At 44.4% G+C, this 21,727-nt stretch overlaps 1 protein-coding gene across 1 annotated transcript in view; it reads left to right on the forward strand.

Moving 5' to 3' along the window:
* LOC136831625 (BTB/POZ domain-containing protein 6-B-like) overlaps positions 1–21,727 on the forward strand; it is a 48,912-nt gene that overhangs the window by 6,047 nt on the left and 21,138 nt on the right. Inside the window, exons 2-3 of the mRNA XM_067092260.1 lie at positions 6,107–6,296; positions 19,753–20,082. Coding sequence (XP_066948361.1) covers positions 6,197–6,296; positions 19,753–20,082 — 430 coding nt within the window. The 5' untranslated portion in view covers positions 6,107–6,196. The remainder of the gene's footprint in view (positions 1–6,106; positions 6,297–19,752; positions 20,083–21,727) is intronic.

Raw genomic sequence — 21,727 nt, forward strand, 5'->3', positions numbered from 1 at the left:
GGTGTTCATTTGCCTCAAAAGGAGTCTCACTGACTCAGAAGTCAGCTCTACTTTTTGCTCCTTTAGACAAGTCTCACCTCTTTCCTCAACACACAGTGAAAGGGATTCTTTTGGACTTGCAGAGTAAGTCCACCTCTGACTTGTTGGCACAGTCCACTAGATGTCCTAAGGAGCCTGTGCCTTCTGCATCAAGATCATTCTCCCCTCTTCAGTCTCAACCCTCAGTGGAGGGAGAGCTAAGACCCAGCCTTGACCTAGATCAAGCTTGTGACCTCCTACGAAGTCCATTAAGAGGCCTTCCTTCAAATCCAACCCCAAGAAGTGAAAAGTTAGTCCTCCGTGCCCAGGTAGGAGCCAGACTTCTACTTTATTGGAAAGAATGGGAGAGCAGGGGAGCAGATCCCTGGGTGATCAAGGTTCTCAAGGAGGGCTACTTCATTCCTTTTGTAAAGACTCCTCCTGGTAGCCTAAGGGAGGTGGGTGGTGTCTGCCCATGGGTAGTCGTCCCCTCGGTTGAACCTGTTGTTGAATCCCAGGTTGCAGCCAAACGCCACTGGAAAGGCGTATCCCTGTACTTGCATTGTCTTTCATCTAGCTCAGATGATTCTTCTCCAAGACGCCAATGGCATTTTGTGGATGAATCACACCCTTTTCACACTCTTTGAAAAGGTGTGCAGGTGATGTGGCTCATTTTCCTCCAGTACCATGTAAAAAGCTCAAGGAACCTGTTTGCAGTCCTCTCCCGTCTTGCAGTCATTGGGACATTCCGAAACATTTTCCTTCTGTTCCTCCCTTGGTAGAGAGTCAGAGAGTGGCTTCCAAGTATCCTGCTTCTCATAACGCTCTTCGTCTAAGGCGTCTTCTTTTGAGTGTTCCTCTTGCACCCGAGACTCCTCTGGCTTTCGAGCACCCTTCAGTGTTGGAAGCTCCTTTGACTGCTGAATGCCCGGTTTCTTCCAAGCACCTGAAATCATCTCAGCACTCGTTTGCTCCTTCTTGTGCTGCTGCGTCAGATTGTCTTTCTTCTCTAAAGTGTCACAGAGCGCCGGTCTTTGCCTGTCCACTCTTTGATTCATGGATCACCAACTAAGATGAAGCGCCCAGTGGTGCCCAAGCTTCCTTTGGCACCCGATCTTCCGTTGACGCCAGAGCATCAGCGTGCTTATGCCACCGGTGCTTTGACTCCCTCGGCTGTTATTGTTCCCCGAGCAGTTGGGCATTCTTCTGTGTCTCGAGTTAGGCTTTACCCTTTTCTAGAAAACAAGTGCCCTCCATGGTAGACCCGGTTCAGAGCAAGCTCGACAGTATTTTGAGCCTGTTGAAGAAAGCTCTGTCAACCCCCCAACCTACGGACTTGGCTTTGTCTCCTGTATCCTTGGACAAGGAAGAAATTATTGCTCAAGATGCTCGTCCTTCAGCTTGTGCATCGCTGCTAAGGTATCTTGCTACCTTCCCAAATTGCTTTTCGCCTGCAGCTCCTTCGCCCACTTGTCTTTTCTTGGGGAGTCACAGTTTTCTGAGTCTTCGAGACTACCCAAGCTAGTGCTTTCTTCTTCTGCCAAGAAAGCCTTCGGTGTTACTGAGGGATGGCTAGCGGAGAAGAGGAATAAGGTAGAGCCATTTCCAGCTTCCCTCCTTCTAGATTGTCTAAGAGGAGACAGCTCTCTTATGCCACAGGGGAAGCTCCTTCTCTGGGAGTTTCTGCCTCCTCCCAGGGGCGACTTCTGCTGGTTGATCAATTCCTCTCGTAGATATGCCTTTGCTTCAGCAAAGATCATGTTCAGTTCGACAGAGCTCTCACACCTTAAAAACTTGTTTAAGGTGTTCGAAGTGTTGAGTTTTCTTAGCTGGGCAGTGGGCTCTCTTGCCCAGAAGAATAAGGACTGCCCTACTATTCCTGAAGATAGTGCCTCCAACTTGCTGGGGGTCCTCATGTTTCGATAAAGGAATCAGGGACGGCTCCCAGGAATTAGCTTCCCTTTACACAATGGAAATTGTAAAGAGAGAACTGTAGTTTTCCTACACCTCTAGGGAAGTGACTTCCTTCCAGAAGTCGGCCCTTCTGTTTTCCCCACTGGATCATCATCACCTGTTCCCGCAGGCTACCGTTCTGGAGATTTCTTTGGATCTTCAGGAGAAGAATACGTAAGATCTTCTTGCCCAATCCTCTAGGCATCCTAAGGAGGTGCCTGCTCTTACCTCCAGGACAGTATCCCTGCTGCAGACTCGGCCCTTTTTGGAACAGACGAAGATCCCTTTCTGGACCCTGTTCATCCAGCAGAATCATCTCCAGAGCCATTAAGATATCCTCATCCTGTTCTGCCTCCTGCATGTGAGAATTTCGTCCTCCGAACTTTTGTAGGAGCCAGGCTCCTTCTCTTGTGGGAGAAGTGGAGAGAGAGGGGGTTCAGAGCCCTGGATTGTCAACGTTCTGACGGAAGGCTATTCTATCCCCTTCAAAGAAAAGCCACCTTTAAGCAGCTCTCCAATAACATTGTCAGTGTACTCCAAAGGCTCGAAGAAGTCTTTGGCCCTCTCAGAAAAAATGTCGTCCCATCTCAAAAAGGGGGTGATAGGATTAGTAGAGAATGTGGGCTCCCCGGGCTTCTACAATCGTCTTTTTGTGGTGCCCAAAGCTTCAGGGGGCTGGAGGCCCGTCCTGGATGTCAGCGCATTGAATGTCTTCGTTCAGGAGACAAAGTTTAAGATGGAGACAAATCAAACTGTCATGTCATCCATTCGCCAGGGAGACTGGATGACATCTATAGACATGCAGGATGCGTACTTCCACGTCCCAATACATTAGGAATCGAGGAAGTTTCTGAGGTTCATGTTTGGGAACAAAGTGTTCCAGTTCCGTGCTCTGTTTCAGGTAATTGACGGCGCTTCAAGTGTTTACCAGAGTGCTCGTTCCCATAGCAAAATGGCTCCATCTGATGGGAATCAAGATCTCCCTTTACTTGGACAATTGGCTACTTCGGGGCCAGTCAGAAGAGAAATTTTCATAGGACCTTCAAAAGACTCTTCTACTAGCCTAGAAGCTGGGATTGATGATCAACGTTCAGAAGTCTCAGTTGATTCCGTCACAACGAATTCTTTGTTCAGGGATGATAATAGACTCCCGGAGTTTTCAGGTTTTTCCCTCACCAAAGAGAATACAGCCATGCCTCAAGATAGTGCACAGATTTCTTCTTCTAGACCAATGCTCTGCCAACGAGTGGATGAGTCTTCTCGGGACATTATCGTCCGTAGAACAATTCGTACTCCTAGGCAGACTTCATATGAGACCGCTCCAATTCTTCTTAGTCAGTTGGAACAGGAAAAAATACCCAGACTCTTTCATGTTCTGAGTAACTCCAGCGATAAAAGAGGATCTGCATTGGTGGAGCTTAGAAGGAAGGTTGTTGCAAGGGAAATCTCTCCCTCCGTTGAACCCCAACCTAGACTTTTTCTCAGATGTGTCGAACCTAGGTTGGGGAGCTCTGTTGGGAGACAAGGAAATTTCAGGGACCTGGTCTCCAGAACAAAGAAATTGGCACATAAGTGTCAACAAGTTGAAGGCAATTCATCTGGGGTTACTATTTTTCATAGAAGACATGTACAACAAGATAATCACAGTGCAGTCTGACAGTATGACTGCCCTGGCGTATATCAAAAACCAAGGGGAGGGGACGCTCTTTCTCCCTTTACAAAATGGCAAGGGATCTTCTGCTTTGGACAGAGCAATTTCAAGTCAAGCTTCTTACTCGCTTCATTCAGGGGAAGCTGAGCATACTGGCAGACAAGCTAAGATGCCGAAGACGGGTGTTACCCACGGAATGGACTCTGGACCCTCATGTTTGCTCGGATCATTGGAAGTTGTTGGGGACTCCGGTCATAGACCTGTTTGCGACATCCAGAAACCATCATCTCCCTCTGTTTTGCTCACCAGTTCCAGATCCTTTAGCGTGGGCAACCGATGCCATGCTTCATGACTGGTCAAACAGTCACCTTTATTGTATCCCCCCTTCAGCATGATAAGACAGGTGATCAACAAATTCCAGACTCACCAAAATCTGTCAAATGATCTTAGTGGCCCCCATTTGGCCAATGAAAGAATGGTTCCCGGATCTTCTCGACCTCCTCGCAGACTTTCCAAGGTTGCTACCTCAAAAACTTCATCTGCTAAAACAACCCCACTTCTGGAATTTTCATCAGGGATTGTTTATTCTGACCCTGACAGGATACAGACTGCCAGGAAACTTAGAAAGAAGGGGTTTTCAAGATTGGCTTCGCAAGCTATTGCCAAAGGCAGTCGACAGTCCTCTGACAGAGTATATCAGGCTAAGTGGACAATTTTCAGAGAATGGTGCAGGAAGCGCAGAATATCGTCTTCTCAGACATCTATAGCCGAAATAGCAGACTTTCTGCTATGTCTTAAGACCAGCAGGAACCTGTCATCCTCGATGATCAAGGGTTACAGGACCATGTTAAACTCTGTCTTCAGACACAGGGGAGTGGACCTTTCCTTTAATCAGGATTTATCTGACCTGATTAGATCACTTGATACTACGAGACAGAAAGAGGTAGCAGTAGTGCCATGGGACCTGGACGTGGTCCTTAAATGGTTATCTGGTCCCCGATTTGAGCCTATGCATTCGATTTCCCTAAGAGATCTAACTAGAAAGACCCTCTTTCTAGTCCCTTGAGCGACCACAAGAAGAATCAGTGAGGTCCATGCAATAGACAAAAGAGTGGTTTTTCCCAAGAGAGTGCTGTGTGTTCCTTCTCTTTAGGATTTCTAGCCAAGAACAAGTCCAGTTCCAATCCATGGCCTCGTTCCTTTGCAGTTAAAAGCTTGTCTGAGATTGCAGGCCAAATGAGGAAGAGAGAGTATTGTTTCCTGCGAGAGCTCTAAGGTTTTATCTTCACAGAACAAAGAATATTCGTTGTCCTTCAAATGCCTTATGGTGTTCTGTTAAGAATCCTTCTCGGCCACTTTCAAAGAATGCCCTGGCATTCTTCCTTAGAGACCTCATCTCGGAAGCCCATTCTTCCGTTGCAGATGAGTTTTTCCCACTGTGTAAAGTGAGAGCTCTTGAAATTAGGGCTGTAGCCACTTCGTTGGCATTCAAGCGTAATTTGTTTCTCTCCTCGATATTGCTAGTGACTTTTTTTAAATGTAAGTTGGTCTTTGCAACTCATTATTTGAAGGAAATTGAAACAGTTTACAATAATTGCAGTACTTTGGGCCAATTATTGGTGGCTGACAACGTGTTGGGGGAAGAAGCATAGGAAGCAATCCTTCCTTCCTTTCTTCACCTTGATTTGAGATTGTTGAGTTTTTAAGGGAGCCTGGGGGTACAGCGTACCAGAGTATGGGACTAGGTGATGTTTATTTCATTGTCGTTTTTCTGTACTGTACCCTGGGCAGGGGGAACATATTGCCTTTGTCAGCAATTGGAATCATCCTTACCACAAGGTACCCACTAATGTAGTAGGCGAGCCTCGGTGATTCTGCCATGCCACTATATGATAAAGAGAGCGTCAATAGAAGCAGTACCTTCCTGCAGCAGCTTCCTTATCAGGTAAAGAAACAACAGGCATTTTTTAATGCTAGCAATCCTTTCTGTTCTCAAGTTCATTACCATTATTATTAGTGTTTTGGGGTAGATTTATTCATGCATCCCACCTCCTGTCAATGTGGGAATCAGCAGTGTAATTACTTGTTAAGTTTCTTATATAAAAATGACATTTTTATGATAAAATAAAGTTTTATATATACTTTTCAAGTAATTACTTGAAAGTTTTATATATACTATCCAAGTAATTACATGATTGGAGCCCTTCCCCCTCACATGAACATTATGGCACAAACAAATGAAATATTTTGCTAGTTGTTCCTCTCTTACCCTGAAAGTGGGCGGGGTTAGTCACCTAGCCAGACAAAATAGCACGATCCACAAATTTCTAAATTTTTTAGCTGTCCGTTAATAGAAACTATAGTAATGTAATTACTTGGTAAGTATATATAAAACTTTATCATAAAAATGTCATTTTTTGATTGTTACCATTGTGAAGTTTAAGGTTAAACTAACTTATATTTTATGGTCTCTGGTCTTTTCAGGTGTGTATACTTTATCTTGAATAGGGAGAAAATCACCCTTACTTTTTGTTGTTGAAGTCCAGTACGACAGCAAATCTTGAAGGTCTAGATATGGATAACGGAAGTCAGACTTCTCCATCAAGCAAACAAGTTTGTAAGAGAACTCAGTATGAAGATCCATTTGCACTTCATTCTCTGTTGTCTACATCTGGTAAGGCAGCCTTTAACTCATTTATCAGTGTATATTGATTGAATGGAAGTCAAATGGAGTTAGAAGTAACTTCTCTTCTCTTATTCAGAGGGCTTGTGGACTAATTTTTATCCTGGTCTCCTCATGGAAATTTGTTTAGTATTTTGAAATTTTGAATGTGTAGATAGGAAGAAAATAGCAAGGAAGATTTAACTTTTTTATACAGAAGTACAAACTATTGCATTATTTTATGAAATCTTTCATGCAGATATATTTAAGAGAAATTAAGTCCTGAAATGCCTATTGCCTCTCAGCAGCAGTCACGAAGGCTGGTAAAGAAACCACACACTTGGGTATTGCACCTTTCCCTTGCTGAAGCTCATTTCATTCTTCTTCTGATTGAAGTAAAGTAATGGTTTTGTAATGTTCTTTGTCTTCCATTCTGCAGTTTTATCCCAATACTTTTGACATAGTTTTGTTCATTAATTGAGTTTCATATTTGGTTTTCCATTATGTAGGTAATTTTATTTAAATATGCCCAATTCTAGTTATATTTTGGGCAGATAATTAGTCAAGATTTCTTGTTCTCAGCACATAAAAATCCCATTGTTAGTTTGGGAAAACACAATAGGGATGGATATCTGAAAGGTCCAATGAGTGACTGATTTTAATAATCACAACAGTAATGCCTCATGTTCAAGAATGTAAAGAATTGACTGAAAAACGAGTATTATTGGAATTGCATTACTAAGGTTGAAAACACTGTTCATTGGAGTATTGGGCTTTGAACACTGGTACTCATGACTCTCTGAAGCTTCTCAGTATACTTAGCCTCTCAAAGTGGAATCTTCTCTTGTTACTATGGGGCATCTTTTGAAAGCTATTCAGTCCCCTAAGGCAAGTTCAACAATAAAACTTGTCACTGTAGGTGGTCTTCTTGGTGGCAGTTGCCAAGTTTGACTTGCACAGGCTATCAAGTTTAGTAATTCTTGAGTGGATAGTCATTGGTAGTTTTCTGTATTACACCAGGTTTTAACTGCAAAAACTTTGGTCCTTGATAGGAAGTCGGATGTTACTAGCCATTTCTGAATTCTTGGAGGAACCTTTGTATGAAAAGATGATGGAGATGTCCTCCTTTGTTAGTAGAAGCACTTTACTTACACCTTGAAAATGAACACTTACAAGTAGACCCTGTCCCTCTTGGCTCTCACAAGAGTTCTCTTTCACAAACATGATAAGTTAGAGTAGTTTCATCAGTACAGTAGTACAGTCTCTGCAGTAGCTAGTCATCTAGTTTTGTCAAATAGTCACTACTAAAATAAAGATTATATGAATATAGATATTTCCTGACCCTTTTTTTGCTTAAGCACACACATGTTGTTTTATCAAGTGTCTTCCCAATTCTGGTCCACAGACATTGAGATTTTTACTGGCTATTTCAACAGCACTTTGGCGTTCAGGGTTTGTATAAGATTTTGTCTATGCAATGGTACGTGTTTTTTAGCTTCATCTCTTTCAGCTGTTAATTCAGGCTTAAATTGGAACTTGAAGGTTTATGCAAAGTGAAAGCTTACGTGTTTAGGATGTGAATATAATATTAAGATCTTTATGCCTTGAAATTTGTGTATAAGTAACTTACCTAGTAATTACTTAGCTAACGATTTCTTGCCTCAGCAGCTTGAAAATTAAAAAAGTTCATGGGTAACGCTTCACAGATTTAGTCCAGGTGATTGGTCCTGCCCACTAACGGAAATACCAAGAACTACTAGCTAACAACCTCATTCTATTTCTGCCGACATTCAGGTAACACGAGTGTTGATGTCAGCTGTGTGCTTAACCCTTAAGGGACGGATTGATCCTCAGTGTGAAGTAAAACAGGTCTGGGAAGGTGGACGGATTGAGCTTCAGTGTGAAGCAGAATTACGCACCACTGTTATGGTAATAATGATTCGAAACAAAGGTGCCAATACTTATATATGCTATAAATTCACTAATGGCAACTTTTATACAGACGTGAGAGTTAGGCCAATATCAGTAATGCTTGTGACTTCAAGGGGGGAAGTACTGCATCTCTCTCTGTCACATGAGCCTTTTTGTAAATTTGCTTGTAAATATATGAAGGGGTTGCTGTTGTTTTTTGTTTTTGTCTTTTACGATAGTATGTCGGTTGTAAATGTAATTTTACAAAGAAAATTGCAAAGAAATATTAGAAAAAGCATGTAAAAGTTAAAAAAAAAAGTTACTGAATCTTCCTTCTCGTGAATTTACATGAGTATTTTACAACAAATATGCCAAAAATTTGTTACTGCTTTTATTTCATATCTGTTTTGATATTGTGTGAGCAGTAATAATAATTTTACCAAATACAATAAATTTATTTATTAGAAAAAACATATATAAGTTGGTAAAATTTACGATTGTCTTGTAAATGAGGCCCCACAAGGGGTTGTAAATAGTCATTTTCAACTTCTCGTGGAAGGTAGGGAAAATTTTTTAGAATTTTTTTATTTATACATTGTGAATGTACGTGTCATTCTCTTTCCATTGATGTGATTTTTTTTTATTTTGCCGACCTCAAAGTTTCCCCGGTCTGGGGTGCTGCACATTGATGAATTATGCCGTCCCTTAAGGGTTAAATTCCCTGGCTGGAAACCAGATTTAGGTGAAGAATTATCGTCGCTTTCGGGTAGCCTTCAAGCTTTCAGCCTTCAGGATAGTATTTTGTTTTGTTATTAATGGGCTTGACTCAAGTTTTTCATATTTTGCTGCAGTAGCAAATTCGCAGTCAAATTGTTTAACTTATGTTCGAGAAATGTTACAAGTAAGTAATGTAATAATGTAAAAATTGCATTAGTTGCCTTTTCCAAATAGAGTAATAAAATATTTTTGTTTGCTACCGGGCCGATTTTTTTTTTTTTTTTTTTTTTTTTTTTTTTTTGGTAGTGAACACACATCTGAGAGTCTCAGTTAATCTCTGATAGATTTGAGTGAATTTTTTCGGTAAAGGTCAACTTTCCTTTTTCGAGTAGCATGGAACCGTAAATTTTGCATCCGTTATCTCGTTTATCGATTAGCGTAACAAACGTAGAATTTGCATTCTCTACTCAACCAATATTTTTGGTATTAAAATGTATTTCTACAAGTCTCATTATGATAGGAATTGAGATATGTTTGTGTAATGGTGCTCTGGGTACTTTAATTAGTGTCAGTAAAGGTTAATGTTCCTTGTCCGAGTAGAGTAATAAACATAACGTATTCGCTAACGGACTGATTTTTTCGATAATGAAATGCATATCTGCAGGTCAATAATAGTGTAATAGTAATTGAGGTATGTATGCATTATGGTACTCTGTGTACTTCAATTATCGTCGGCATAGGTTAATTGCCTTTTCCGAGTAGCGTACTAAATGTGTTCGCCACTGGACATGTATGATACGCATATGTGCGATTTTCAATAGCATTTGATAGGATTTGAGGTATGTCTGTAATGGTACCCTGTGTACTTCAACTATTTTTGGTAAATGATTAATTGAACATCTTCTTACACTTTCCCTTGCAGAGAACTGGAAGTGGAAGGGCAGTAAGTAATGGGGAGAGAATTGTGCTTATTTTTACTTACTTTTTTGAGGAGAGTACCCAATCTTGGCACCCAGAAACCATGCTACGAGCACCCAAACTGTTCATCAACCTTTAAGTTCTTAGCTCTCGAGCTACTAGCTCTTCTGGCGCCAGCTCTCTCCCCGCACCAATTTTCTTTCCTTCTACTGGCCCTCGTGAATTTTCTCCACTTGCTTCCGCGCCTGGCTTCCTTGCTTCCTTCCCATGCCATTGCCAGTCTTGTGTTTGGGTTAACAGATGTTAACCTTATAATAGTGAAGTGTTGTGCAGTGGAGGAGGTGTCTACTCGTTCCTCGATTCTCCTAGACAAAGGTCACTGTCATACTCCCCTAAACCTGGGAGGAGACATACTTGAAGTCGTCAGGGGGTTTACACATGGGTAGTCTCCCCCTCAGTCGAGCCTGTTGCTGGTCCCATGCATAGACAGACAGCCACTGGAAAGGCTGTCTTACTGGGTGTGTAGTGGAGGATGTAGCTATCCTGCCCTGTCGGCTCTCCTAAACCCAGTCCCTGTCAGACTCCCCTAAACCTGGGAGGAGGCATACTGTCAGTCCGTGGGAGTCCAAAGGGGTTTTGCCCCCAGATAGCTGCCCCCTCAAGCCTGTTGTCCGCAGGTGTCGACAGACAGCCTTCGGAAAGGCGTCTGTAGAGATGTGCTTTTTCTAGTGATACACCAATGTAGACAAAGCCCCGATGGTGTATTTTGTAGTGAATCTCGGGCCATTGAAGAGGCTTTTTTCAGGTGAGATTTGCTCTTCTCCACTCTCCTGTAAATGTCTCAGGGAGCAGGAGTGTAGTCCACCACTTTTTATATCTTCTGGGACAGTCCTGAACTTTAGTCTCCTGAACTTCTGCTTGTTGAACGCCAGTATTGGCGCCAAGCTGACCATCAGTGTCCAAGCTTTCTTTTTGTCCAATTCCACAATGCCCGAGCGCCCATTAGCACCCTATAGCGTCCGAGTGCCCAGTGGCACCAGAACTCATCTTCATGTAGACATCCCGACACCAGCTCTCGTGTGTTTGGTGCCAGCCTACTAGTGGCTGATGCCAGTCTCTCTTTAGCTTGGCTTCTGTCTCTTCTAAGAATATACTGTTATTCTTTTTTGAGTGCAATTAACAATTGAAAGCCTTGCTCACGTCTTCAAATGGCCAACACTAGTCTCTGATCATCGGGTGTCTTCTCTTCATTATCGGACTCCCTCCTTTGAATACCATGCAACACTCTCAGGCGGTTTTGTCTCTTTTTAACCTGTTCCTCCTTCGCCTAGAGTTCCAGGCAACCCAAATTGCACCCTTTCGTTGATGTCAATTAGTGTCTCAAAGCACTGGCCTTTGCAGGCAGGGACTTTTGTGGACAAAATTATGAGCTTGTTGAAGAAAGCTGTCATCTTCACAGGGAGTTGGGAGCCTGACTTTAGTTTTTAAAGGGAGCAAGACAAATGTTTTTTGTCCATCACTCCCTCTGATGCTTAGACAGAATTAGTCCCCCTGGTTGAAGTTCTTGTCAAGATTTTGGAGTAAGGATCTCTTTTGTCTTAACATCAGGAGCAGGGACTAAGAAGACAGGAGACTCGCAAGTGTTGCCAGCCTCAGCTGTCTACCAAAGGAATCACAACTACTTTCAGAAGGCATATATGCTCAGTCCAGGAACTGCCTGTATCCCCAAAGGATACAGGCAGTTCCTGGTTATCAGCAGTCCAGTTTTATGGCACTTGTCTAGTGGTGAAAATTGGCAATTTTCGGCGATTTTCAGCGCTGAAAATCACCAATTTCTGCTTATTGGCACCTATACGTACCTAACAAAGGTGCTGATCTCTGGTTATTGGTGCCGATAAGCACCGAAAATCACCGATTTTCGGTTATCAGCGATTTTTGCTTATCATCCCACTGTCAGAACGGAACCCCTGCCGATAACCAGGGACTGCCTGTAGTCTTTCTTTGGCTCGAGGCTGAAAGGAATGTCATGAACCCTTTCACTACTGGTGCCCGTTCCCATGCGCTCGATCATCTTCAGAGCTCTTGGCACCAGCTTTCGGGTCCCTGGCGCTGAATCCCAAGCACCTGACACCTGCTCCAGGGCTCTCGGCTCTTTCTAGCTATACTAGGCTACCACCATTGAATGCCTAGTTATTTTTCATAAGATATTTTGGAGCATTGTGTTTGCAGCAGATGTTACTCCTGGTTGGGTTCAAGACCAATTTTTATCCTATGGCCAGGCTTTTGTGTCTTGTGGATTTTCCAAGTTCCTTTAAGCATGTCATATATTAGTTTTAGCCAAGTACGGTGTTGCATATGTTGTCAGTCTGTACGAGGTGTATTCGAGTCAGTGCTGGTCATTATCGTAAGAAGTCGATCCCGCCCAGATGGTCACGTGTCTGTGGCTGTCAAGTATGGACACGGTTGGCAACTAGTCCATGTAGTTATCAGTGAGTCTGCATGATGTTCTACAAGTTTGTTCGGTTTTCAAAAACGAACTTTACAGTCCGGTCATCCATTCCCCGTGGTGCTTGAATGGAGTTCTTGGTTATATAGGATACTTCTTTTTCTTGTCCACATACAGACTCTGGAAGATACACCAGACTCGTCTCACAAGACAGGGTCTGCCAGTTCGAGAGTTTAGGCTTAGACACCTATGGCACAAGCCTTCCCTCGAGTCTATGCTCTGCTTTCTTCTGTTTTCTTTTCTGGCCATGAACTTCAGCCTGTCCCACAAGACCAGCAGGGCGACAGGGTATCGTAGCCAGGCTCCACTGTCTCTTCCCCAAGATCTGAATTTTCAGTTGGACCTATGGTGGTAGTTGTCTGAATTTTAGTCTTTTGGACGAGGTTCCTCATCATGAGTCTAGTCTTAGACTACTTCTCACTCCACGTTGTGCAGCTTCTCCTGGTGGTCGTGTCTTGGGCCGCTTCTGTTTTGATCCTGCCTGGCTGCCCTGGAGGTTATGATGTTTCGTGTCCACCATCATGCAGAAGATGTCAGATTGAAGGTGAAGGAAGTCGCCTTGTTTAAGTAGCCGCCATCTTCTTCAACTTATCTTTGATTTCGTCCTCTGCTGCCTCTTCCCTTCCTCCCGAGGTTTGAGGGGGTCCTGGGAACCGGATAGACCTCCGTCGACCGAAGGAGAGGAAGGCTACTTCTTCTCCCTTAATGCCCTTGGACATCTAGGGACTGCCTCCTACCGAGGATGCAGTGGGTCTCTCGTTGGCTCTTCCCTACCTTCGGGTTAGTGAAGCGATTCGCATAGCTCTGGTTTCTGTGTTTTGGGAGCCGCTGGCGCACAGACCTCGGTTTGCAATCCCGTTCCCAGTCGTAGAGGTTCCGCCTCTTAAGATGGGAGGCTGCTTCAGGCGCTCGTTCGCAAGCCGCTCTGAGTGCTCAAGATTCTGTGGAATATCAAGTATCCCATCTGGTCTGGAGAGTACTGTCCCTGGCCCAGTTCAGGAGCAGTGCGAGAGAAAGGGCCGATGCACCCAGGTGTCTCGGCTCTTCTTGCCAGCACTACAAGCGCTCCCCGAGTGCTTACCAGTGCTCGGTCGGGTTCCCAGCTTGGTATCTCGATCCTATTGGTTCGAACACCAGAAGAAGCAGGTAAGAGATTCCCTTCGGGAGTCATGCAGGACTTCTAAGGGACTGACTCTTCTGGGAGACAAGTTTCTGTTGCTAGCTCTTTCTGCCCTTGGGTGGGAACCAATTCGCATTCTCCTGTGGGGTCTGGCGTTTTGGGTGCCACGAGAGCACGACCTCAAGAGGCCGCGCCCTTGTTACCACTCTTAGAAGTCTGCGTCTAAGATTGTTTCTGTGCCTGGTTCTTTTCGATTTCTTAGGAAACCGAAAGCAGCCCCTCCTGATATTTGGGAGTCTCGTAGGTTGCTTGAATTCTATGAATCACGAGCGCTCTCCTGGTGAGAGGCACAGGATGAGAGAAAGTGCTGAGACATCTAGGTGTCTCGATACTGCCCGCCAGCTGCTTCGGTTGCTTGGCCAAGTTTCATCCTCGTGTCTTGAACCTTAGGGTTCAAACATTCAGGATAGCAGACACAGAATTCCCCATTAAACCGTCTTCTTAAGGGGCCTCGGCCTCGAAGGAATTTAGAGTTCGGGAAATTAGTGCTAGTTCATTGTAGACGAGTTCCTGCCTGTCCAGTTCCAATTGCGTTCACGTGATCAGCTCAGCTTGGCTTGCTCGCCCCACCTGGTTGCATTCAAGAGACTGGCTCGGCTTGACTCACCCCACCCTGCTTGCTTCCCAGTCCACTGCTTACCACCCAGTCTGGATCACATTCGTGTGATTGGCTCGGTTTGTTGCAGCTCGGCTCAGCCCCACTCGGTGTTTCCGAATTGGGTTCTCTGTACTGTTCGAGTAAACTTTCTACTCTTCCCAGGAAAGCACTTTGCCACGGCGCAAGGTGCTCTTCTTCCCCCGTGTGGCAGTAATTTCCTTCGGTTGAATATCGCTGATGGTCCACTTTTCCTGCTGGTCTTACTGGCAGGACAGGTAGGGGTACTCTTTCTCCTCACCTGTGCTCTTTTTCTCTCGGTTGTTCTGAGAGGCGCAAGCCGAACAGAGAGAGCTCCGACGAATTTGTCTTTCTTTGGAGTTCTGCTGCCTGGTGTGCTTTTGGTGTCTGTCCCCCGATTGTCTCTTAGTACAACCAGGTAGCCGAGGAGGGTTTCTTGGGATCTGTCAAAGTCTCCCTCCAAGGAGGGAGCAGCGAGGGTCTTCCTCTTCAAGTCGCCCTTGTTTCTCTGGGAACTTTGCGCCGATTCGTCAGCGCAAGGCTCCCCAGGACAGGACCACAGCTCCCCCAATGAATAATCTTTATCACATGCAACCCTTGTAGTTCCTGAAGGGGTCGAGAGTTTTGGGGGCTGCCGCGGTCCTTGCTTACGAAAGCGTTCTCAACCAGATGAATGCTTTTTTTCGGAGAAGGAGTTTATTTAGGTCGAGACACCAAGCTCCTCCCCTGCCTCGACAGAGTGTGAATTCTTCTTGCCTCGGAGGGTCTTGCCGACTGCAGGTTGTTCTGACTATACTTCACGCGGATTGGGTTCTCTCTCTGCTTCCCCTTGCTATGAAGGGTATTCTCTTCCGCAACAAGAGGCGGCGATCTTGGAGGACACCTGCTGGTTTCCTCCAGGCAGTCTCTTGGTGGATCCACAATCCTTCACTTTTAGGCTTTCTCTCCTCGGGTATGACCACTCCTGGAAAGAACCCTGCCTTCTGGAGACTGTTCCTGTCTGGGGAAGGGCAATTCTGGTGCTAAGAAGGACTTTGTCCTAATTTGGATCTCCGGATCGGTAAGTCCCGAGTTGGCTTGACCCTTAGGAACAAACCTTTACTTGGTTCTGCCTTTCTCTTTCAGAGATTTGCCAGATACTGCAGTAATCAAGGTTCATACCAAGGCACTGCCTTGTCCTTTGGGAAATGGCCAAGACTTTTGGGTCTTAGTTATCTCGGCTCTACCTTGGGTTCAAGAAAGCCCCCCTCAACCCCTAAGAAGTCCCAGGCTTCGGAGAAGATCGCGGAACACATAGCCCTCTTCTTCCCTTCTGGGAAAGTGCACATAACTGTGTCTCTTTCCACCCTCTTTTCCATAAGGGAGGAGGGCGGAAAGGAAAAGAGAAAGAAGTATCAACCGGGTAGAAGTTCTCCTACTGCAGATGTCTGGATGAAATGATACTTATCAAGTCTCTGGAGCTGGCAGTGACATTGCTGAGACCTGGGAATGGATTCCTTCAGAAGTATCTATTTCCCTTGGGTCTTGGCAATTTTCATCAAACTTCCATCCCACTTACTCTCCCATGCTCCTGATTTGGGAAATGCCAGCCCTGCCAGAGCTAATCATCTTGGTATCCTGTCATCTTGCAGAAGCTTCCCCATGGTGGAGAATGAAGGAGGTCTGCTTCCATTCCTCCATCCTTCTTTCCTTTTCAAAGTATGAGGAAAGAGTTAGGCTAATGCATGATTGAAGGAACCTTGGAATATGCTTGCATATTCTCCTCACATTGTGTGTATACTTTCGTATTCACCGATTGAGGAATAGCTGCACACCTGTAAGGCTTTGTCTTCAAGGTATGTGACTGAGGCGATTAGTACCTTCTCATTAACATCTTGAACTCAAGGCAGCCTTTTTGTCTTCAAAGAATTCAGGATGAGTTTTGCAACATTTGGAGGTTTTGTTGAACAACAAAACCAGGGTAGTGGCATACGTTGACAAACGAGAGGGACTCGTTATTTCCCCCGTTTCATCTGTCGACATTTGCAGGTACTTGAGTGTTCTATAGCACACTCGGTAGCTCAATTAGCCAGATACATGCCTGGTGGGGATGTACAGTAAACCCCCGTATTTGCTTTTTCAAGATTCGCGGACTCACATATTCACGGATTTCTCTGTGGAATGTATCTACCCATTATTCGTGGAAAATTCGCCCATTCGTGGTATTTTTAAATGAGAAATATTCACTAATTACTGTATTTTCTTATCATTTTCATGACTACAGTGAGTGCGTACCACACCCCCACGCAAATAGCTAAAATCCGCGAATACTTAAAACCCCTCTAAAAACACTTAGGACTGCCCATTTTGATAGTTTAAACACAAGAAAAACCCTGTAAAATTGCTTACACCTGAGTATTTTAATAGTTTTATCACAAAAAGTGCATTTCATGAAAATTATATGAAAATACTATAATTAGTGAATACAGTATTTCTCAGTGAAAAATACCGCGAATGGGCAAATTTTCTGCGAATAATGGGTGGATATGTTCTACAGAGAAACCTGAGAATGCGTGAGTCCGCGAATCGGGAGAACGCGAATACGGGGGCTTTACTGTAAATGCACTTTTTGTGATAAAACTATTAAAATACTCAGGTATAAGCATTTTTAGATGGTTTTTCTTGTGCTTAAATTATCAAAATAGGCAGTTCTAAGTGTTTTTTTAGAGGGGTTTTAAGTATTTGCGGATTTTAGTTATTCATGGGGGGGGGCGGTGCGGTACGCATCCCCTGCAAATACGGGGGCTTACTGTATTGGTAGGCGAGCTTGGCCTTGGATTTGAGTGATTGGAATGGAACGTGCTCTTCACTCTTTTCCTCACAAAGATTCACAAAGAAACTGCTCGACTGAGGGGTCCCTACCATCTTTCTGTTGCCTCCCGGCGCAACAAAGTCGGTAGTTTTCTTGCTCCTTCGTACCAGACCCATGGGCTGCTACGGTGATTCATGCTGTCTTTTTGGGAAAAATCGATATCTACGTTTTTCCCTCCGTATTAGTCTGTTTCGTTTGGGGTTCACAGGCATTGGTCACCCCAGGTTATAGACAAATGCTGGAAGACTTTGCCTTTCGCCTGACTTGATAGCTCTGGTTCTGCAGCATTGAGAAGAGTTTTGCTTGACCCAACCTCCTGTAGCAGCTACGCAAGAAGCATTTCTTCAGGCAGTACTGTACATCCCTGTGTGTTCAGGACTGGGAGACCTTCCAGCTTTCCTTGCAAGAAAAGGCTTTCTCACCGAGTGGCAACGGATATAGCTGGATATCTCTTGAAGTCCTCTGCAACACTGTCCCAGGGACTGGATCCGTCTTCGCTGGTTGGTGTTATTGACGGAACTTCTCCTCGGGTCAGAGTCGCTCTTCAAGTCTGGACTTTCTCGTCTTCTCCACCAAAGGTTGCTTCGCTCCCTTTCATTTGTGAAGAACGTAGGCCCTTGCGACCTAGTCTTCTGTCTGAAGTAGCCTTTTTCTCCTCAGTCAAGATTTAGCTACTGATGCGTAGCTTCTTTGGTCTTGCTGTCACAGGGATCTGTTCCCTGGGTGGCATGTGACCCTTGTTTAGGGTTCCTGTCCCATGCTCTGCACGCACCCCTACGAGAGTCATCGGACAGAGATGTGCCCCTTAGGACCGTCTCTCACCTTGCTCCAGCCTTGGCGTAGAAGATGGAAGAACAGGTGAAGGGGATCACCTCGACTCCTCCTCGGATGTCGTAAGTGGATTTCCAATCCATCTGCATTTATCGTCGGGTTCAAGTCCTTGTTCCCCTTAGTTCCTCATTGGACTGGTTGGTATCGTTCTCGGCTAGCACTCTGCTGGGCCTTCGTTCGATTCTCTGACCAGCTAATGAAGAATTAGAGAAATTTATTTCTGGTGATAGAAATTCATATCTCGTTACAATGTGGTTCGGATTCCACAATAAGCTGTAGGTCCCGTTGCTAGGTAACCAATTGGTTCTTAGCCATGTAAAGTAAATCTAATCCTTCGGGCCAGTCCTAGGAGAGCTGTTAATCAGCTCAATGGTCTGGTTAAACTAAGGTATACTTAACTTTCTTGTTCCCCTCCTCCTTGGACTTGGTATCGATGATCCAGATCAATCGTTACTTTGTCCTATTAGGGAGCTGTGGTACTTTCCGAAAGCCTCGACATTCCTAACCTGGATGTCGCCAACATTTTCTCTAGTACTATCTCTCCCAAGGAAGAAGTGTCCAAGGATACATCTTTTGGCTTCTTGAAGTGATCGAAGGAGGTACTCGGCAGCTGGCAATGATGATACCGGTACTTTCCACCTGAGAGCTCATGAAGCCAATGGCTTGGTCCATCCCTCACATTCTGGAAGTTTCTGTCGGTCTGGAAGCAAGGTGTGGTCTCATAGACCACACTCTTGTCTTCTTCCTGTGGTCTTGCCCACAGGCCCTTGGAACTTTTTTTCCTTGGTCCTGTGGTGGCTGCTCAACAAGTTATGTTTTCTTACCTGGCTCCTTCAAGAGGATAGTAGCATCTCACCTAAGGTGTTGGTTCTGGAAGTGAGAAGGATACCGAGAGGGACTGGCCTCACCTCCCCCTCCTCCTTCTTCCTCCTACTTCTCCTCCTTTGGGATGAGAATAGGACTCGAACTGATACTTGCTGAATCTGGCATCTGATGCGGTAAGGCTACATATCGAGCACCCGTACTATTTTTCTTCTAGAATCATAGAAGCAGTTCTGCTTCTTCCTCTAGTAAGGGGAGGAGGAGAGACTGGAAATAGGGGAAACCCTATCTCTGGTTTTCCTTACTACCTCCGACTAAGATTTTTCCCAGCCTATTTCGTATGAGTTACATTTCCTCACTCATGCAAAAAGGTCCAGTATCTGACATTTGATCTGAATTTCTATCACCAGAAATAAATTTCTCCGATCAGTACGTCAGAAGCACGGTACAGGTACTCCTCCTCGCTCTTTCAACCAGGAGTAGCCCAGGTGTGCAGAACTCCAGTCAGTTCAAGAGACTCACTCAGATTCCTCCCTCCAGACAGTGAGTCTTCTTAATGTAAAGGACCAATGGTTTGTATATCGTGTCAGAACAAGTCACAGTTTTTGAAAGTAAATTGTATTTTTCCTAATTATACAAACCTGAGGTCCTTTACATTACATTTTATGCCCACCTCATGCCACCCCTCAATCTGAACCTGGACCAAAAGACAAACTGGAATGTTTACACCCGGGCAGGAGGGGTATTCCCCACCTACCTGATGGTAGTTACTGCCTAACCACCTTGTTCAAGAGTTTAACGGCCGTGTCCAGCTTCGCCCTAAGTAATTCATAATGTAAAGGACCTCAGGCAAGAAATTGTTAGCTAAATAATTACTGGGTAAGTATATATACAATGTTATTTTATAAAAATGTTATTTTAGAATGGTAATATTTGGTATAGTATATATTTATATGTAGTTCCAAGAAGTTTGTAGGATGTATTGTTACAGCTTCCTACATTTTCTCGTGGTATTTAGGTGGTATTTTTTCATTTTAGGAAGCGTATAAAGGAATAGTTAGTTTTTTAACTTCAGGAAAAGTATAAAAGACAATAACAACTGTGGTTTTCTTTCAGGTCCTCTTATGGAAAATGAAAGTGCCCTTCTCTTGGGGCCCCTAATGCCCCCACTCCGCAGTATTGATGACCAGTGTGACAGCACCAATACCCGAAGCAGTAATGGTCGTGGGGGAGCTGTTTTGCAACCCTCAAGTGCTCCCACATCTCCACAGCACAGACATAGTGGATTAACTTCACCACCTCCTCTCTCACCTTTGCCTCTTGGAGCATCTGTAGCATCAACATCATCAGATCCCAACTTCCATGCGACAAGTTTAAGGGAAAGAAATGCTGTAATGCTTAACAATGAGCTCATGGCGGATGTCCATTTTGTTGTTGGCCAACCAGGTAACGACTGGCTCTGTCATGTAGTTTTATGTAAGAAACTTACCAAGTAATTACATTGCTATAATTTCTATTAACCGGCAGCTAAAAATTTTGAAATTCGTGGGTCGCGCTATTTTGTTTGGTTAGGTGACTAACCCCGCCCACTTTTGGGGTAAGAGAGGAACAGCCAGCAAAAATTTTCAATTTGTTTCTGCCGGCTAATGGCTGTACACCAGTTTTTAGCAGCAGCACTGATTTTGGAATTCATCTTTCCTATTGATTTCTCATCATATTTGGTGAAGTATTCTTGCTTTGGTAGCCTTTCAGAATTATTAGATAGAGTTAGACTCTGTATTTTGACCTTTATTGTGATTCTCTTTATAACGACTTTCCTTATTTACCAATTGTGACTTTAGTTGACTTGTTTTTTCCAAATGTCAGACTCAAGTTCAACCAGCTTTAGGTATTGCTGCAATATGTGTTTGACTAAGGAATCTTACGATTCACATTCTATCTGCACGAATTATAGGGGACAAATTTGTTCAGAAGACTTACGATGTAATGAATGTGTAGACTGGGACAGTAAGAAGTGGAAGACTTTAAGATCTCATTTAAAGAAACTGACTAGAGATAAAAAGAGAAAAGCTACAGCCAGACAGATTAGTAAGTCTTTAGCTAGTCAGGGGTCTCCTTTTGACCATGGTATTGATGATGCTAACATCGAGATTGACGTTCTTGTTATTTCTGTTGATCCCGTACCTAGTTCTTCTGCAATGCAACCCTCTCCTTTACCCAGCTCTCTTGCTTCCGAACCCAACACCATTGCCAGCCTTGAGTGTATAATTTTTAAAAGGTTTGAATTGATTGTTGAATCTATTGTGCAATTAGCCTCTTCCATTAAGGTCCTTATGGACAATAAGAGTGATTCAGAGTGCCCTGTAGCTCCTAGTGCCAGTGTAGTGTCGGTGGAGCGCCCAGATTTCGCTTAGTGTCAGTGATGTGTTGGTGCTGCCGATTCTCCTAGGCAAAGGTCAATGTCATACTCCCCTAAACCTGGGAGGAGTCAAACTGGTAGTCTAAGGGAGGTCGGTGGAGTCTGCCCACAAGTAGTCGCCTGCTCGGTTGAACCTGTTGTTGAATCCTAGGTTGCAGCCAAATACCACTGGAAAGGCATATCCCTGGGTGTGCATTGTCTTTCATCTAATTCAGATGATTCTTCTCCCAGACGCCCATGGCGTTTTGTGGATGAATCACTCCCTTTGAAAAGTTGTGCTAGTGATGTGTCTCATTCTCCTCCAGTACCGTGTAAGAAATTCAAGGAACCTGTTTGCAGTCCTCGCCCATCTTGCAGTCATTGGGACAGTGTTGGAAGCTCCCTTGACTGCCAAATGCCCAGTTTCTTCCAAGCTCCCGAAATCATCTCGGCTCTCGTTGGCCCCTTCTCGTGCTGCTGTGTCAGAGCGCCTGTCTTCTCTAGAGCGTCACAGAGTGCCCGAGTGCCCATCTTTGCCTGTCTTCACCTGTCTTCACCCGTCTTCACCCATCCACTCTTTAGTTCATGGATCGCCAACTAAGATGAAGCGCCCAGTGGTGCCCGAGCTTCCTTTGGCGCCCAATCTTCCGTTGGCACCAAAGTGTCACCGTGTTTATGCCGCCACTGGTTTGA

This window comes from Macrobrachium rosenbergii, chromosome 4 (genome assembly GCF_040412425.1).
Source record: "Macrobrachium rosenbergii isolate ZJJX-2024 chromosome 4, ASM4041242v1, whole genome shotgun sequence".
NCBI classification, from domain to species: Eukaryota; Metazoa; Arthropoda; class Malacostraca; order Decapoda; family Palaemonidae; genus Macrobrachium; species Macrobrachium rosenbergii.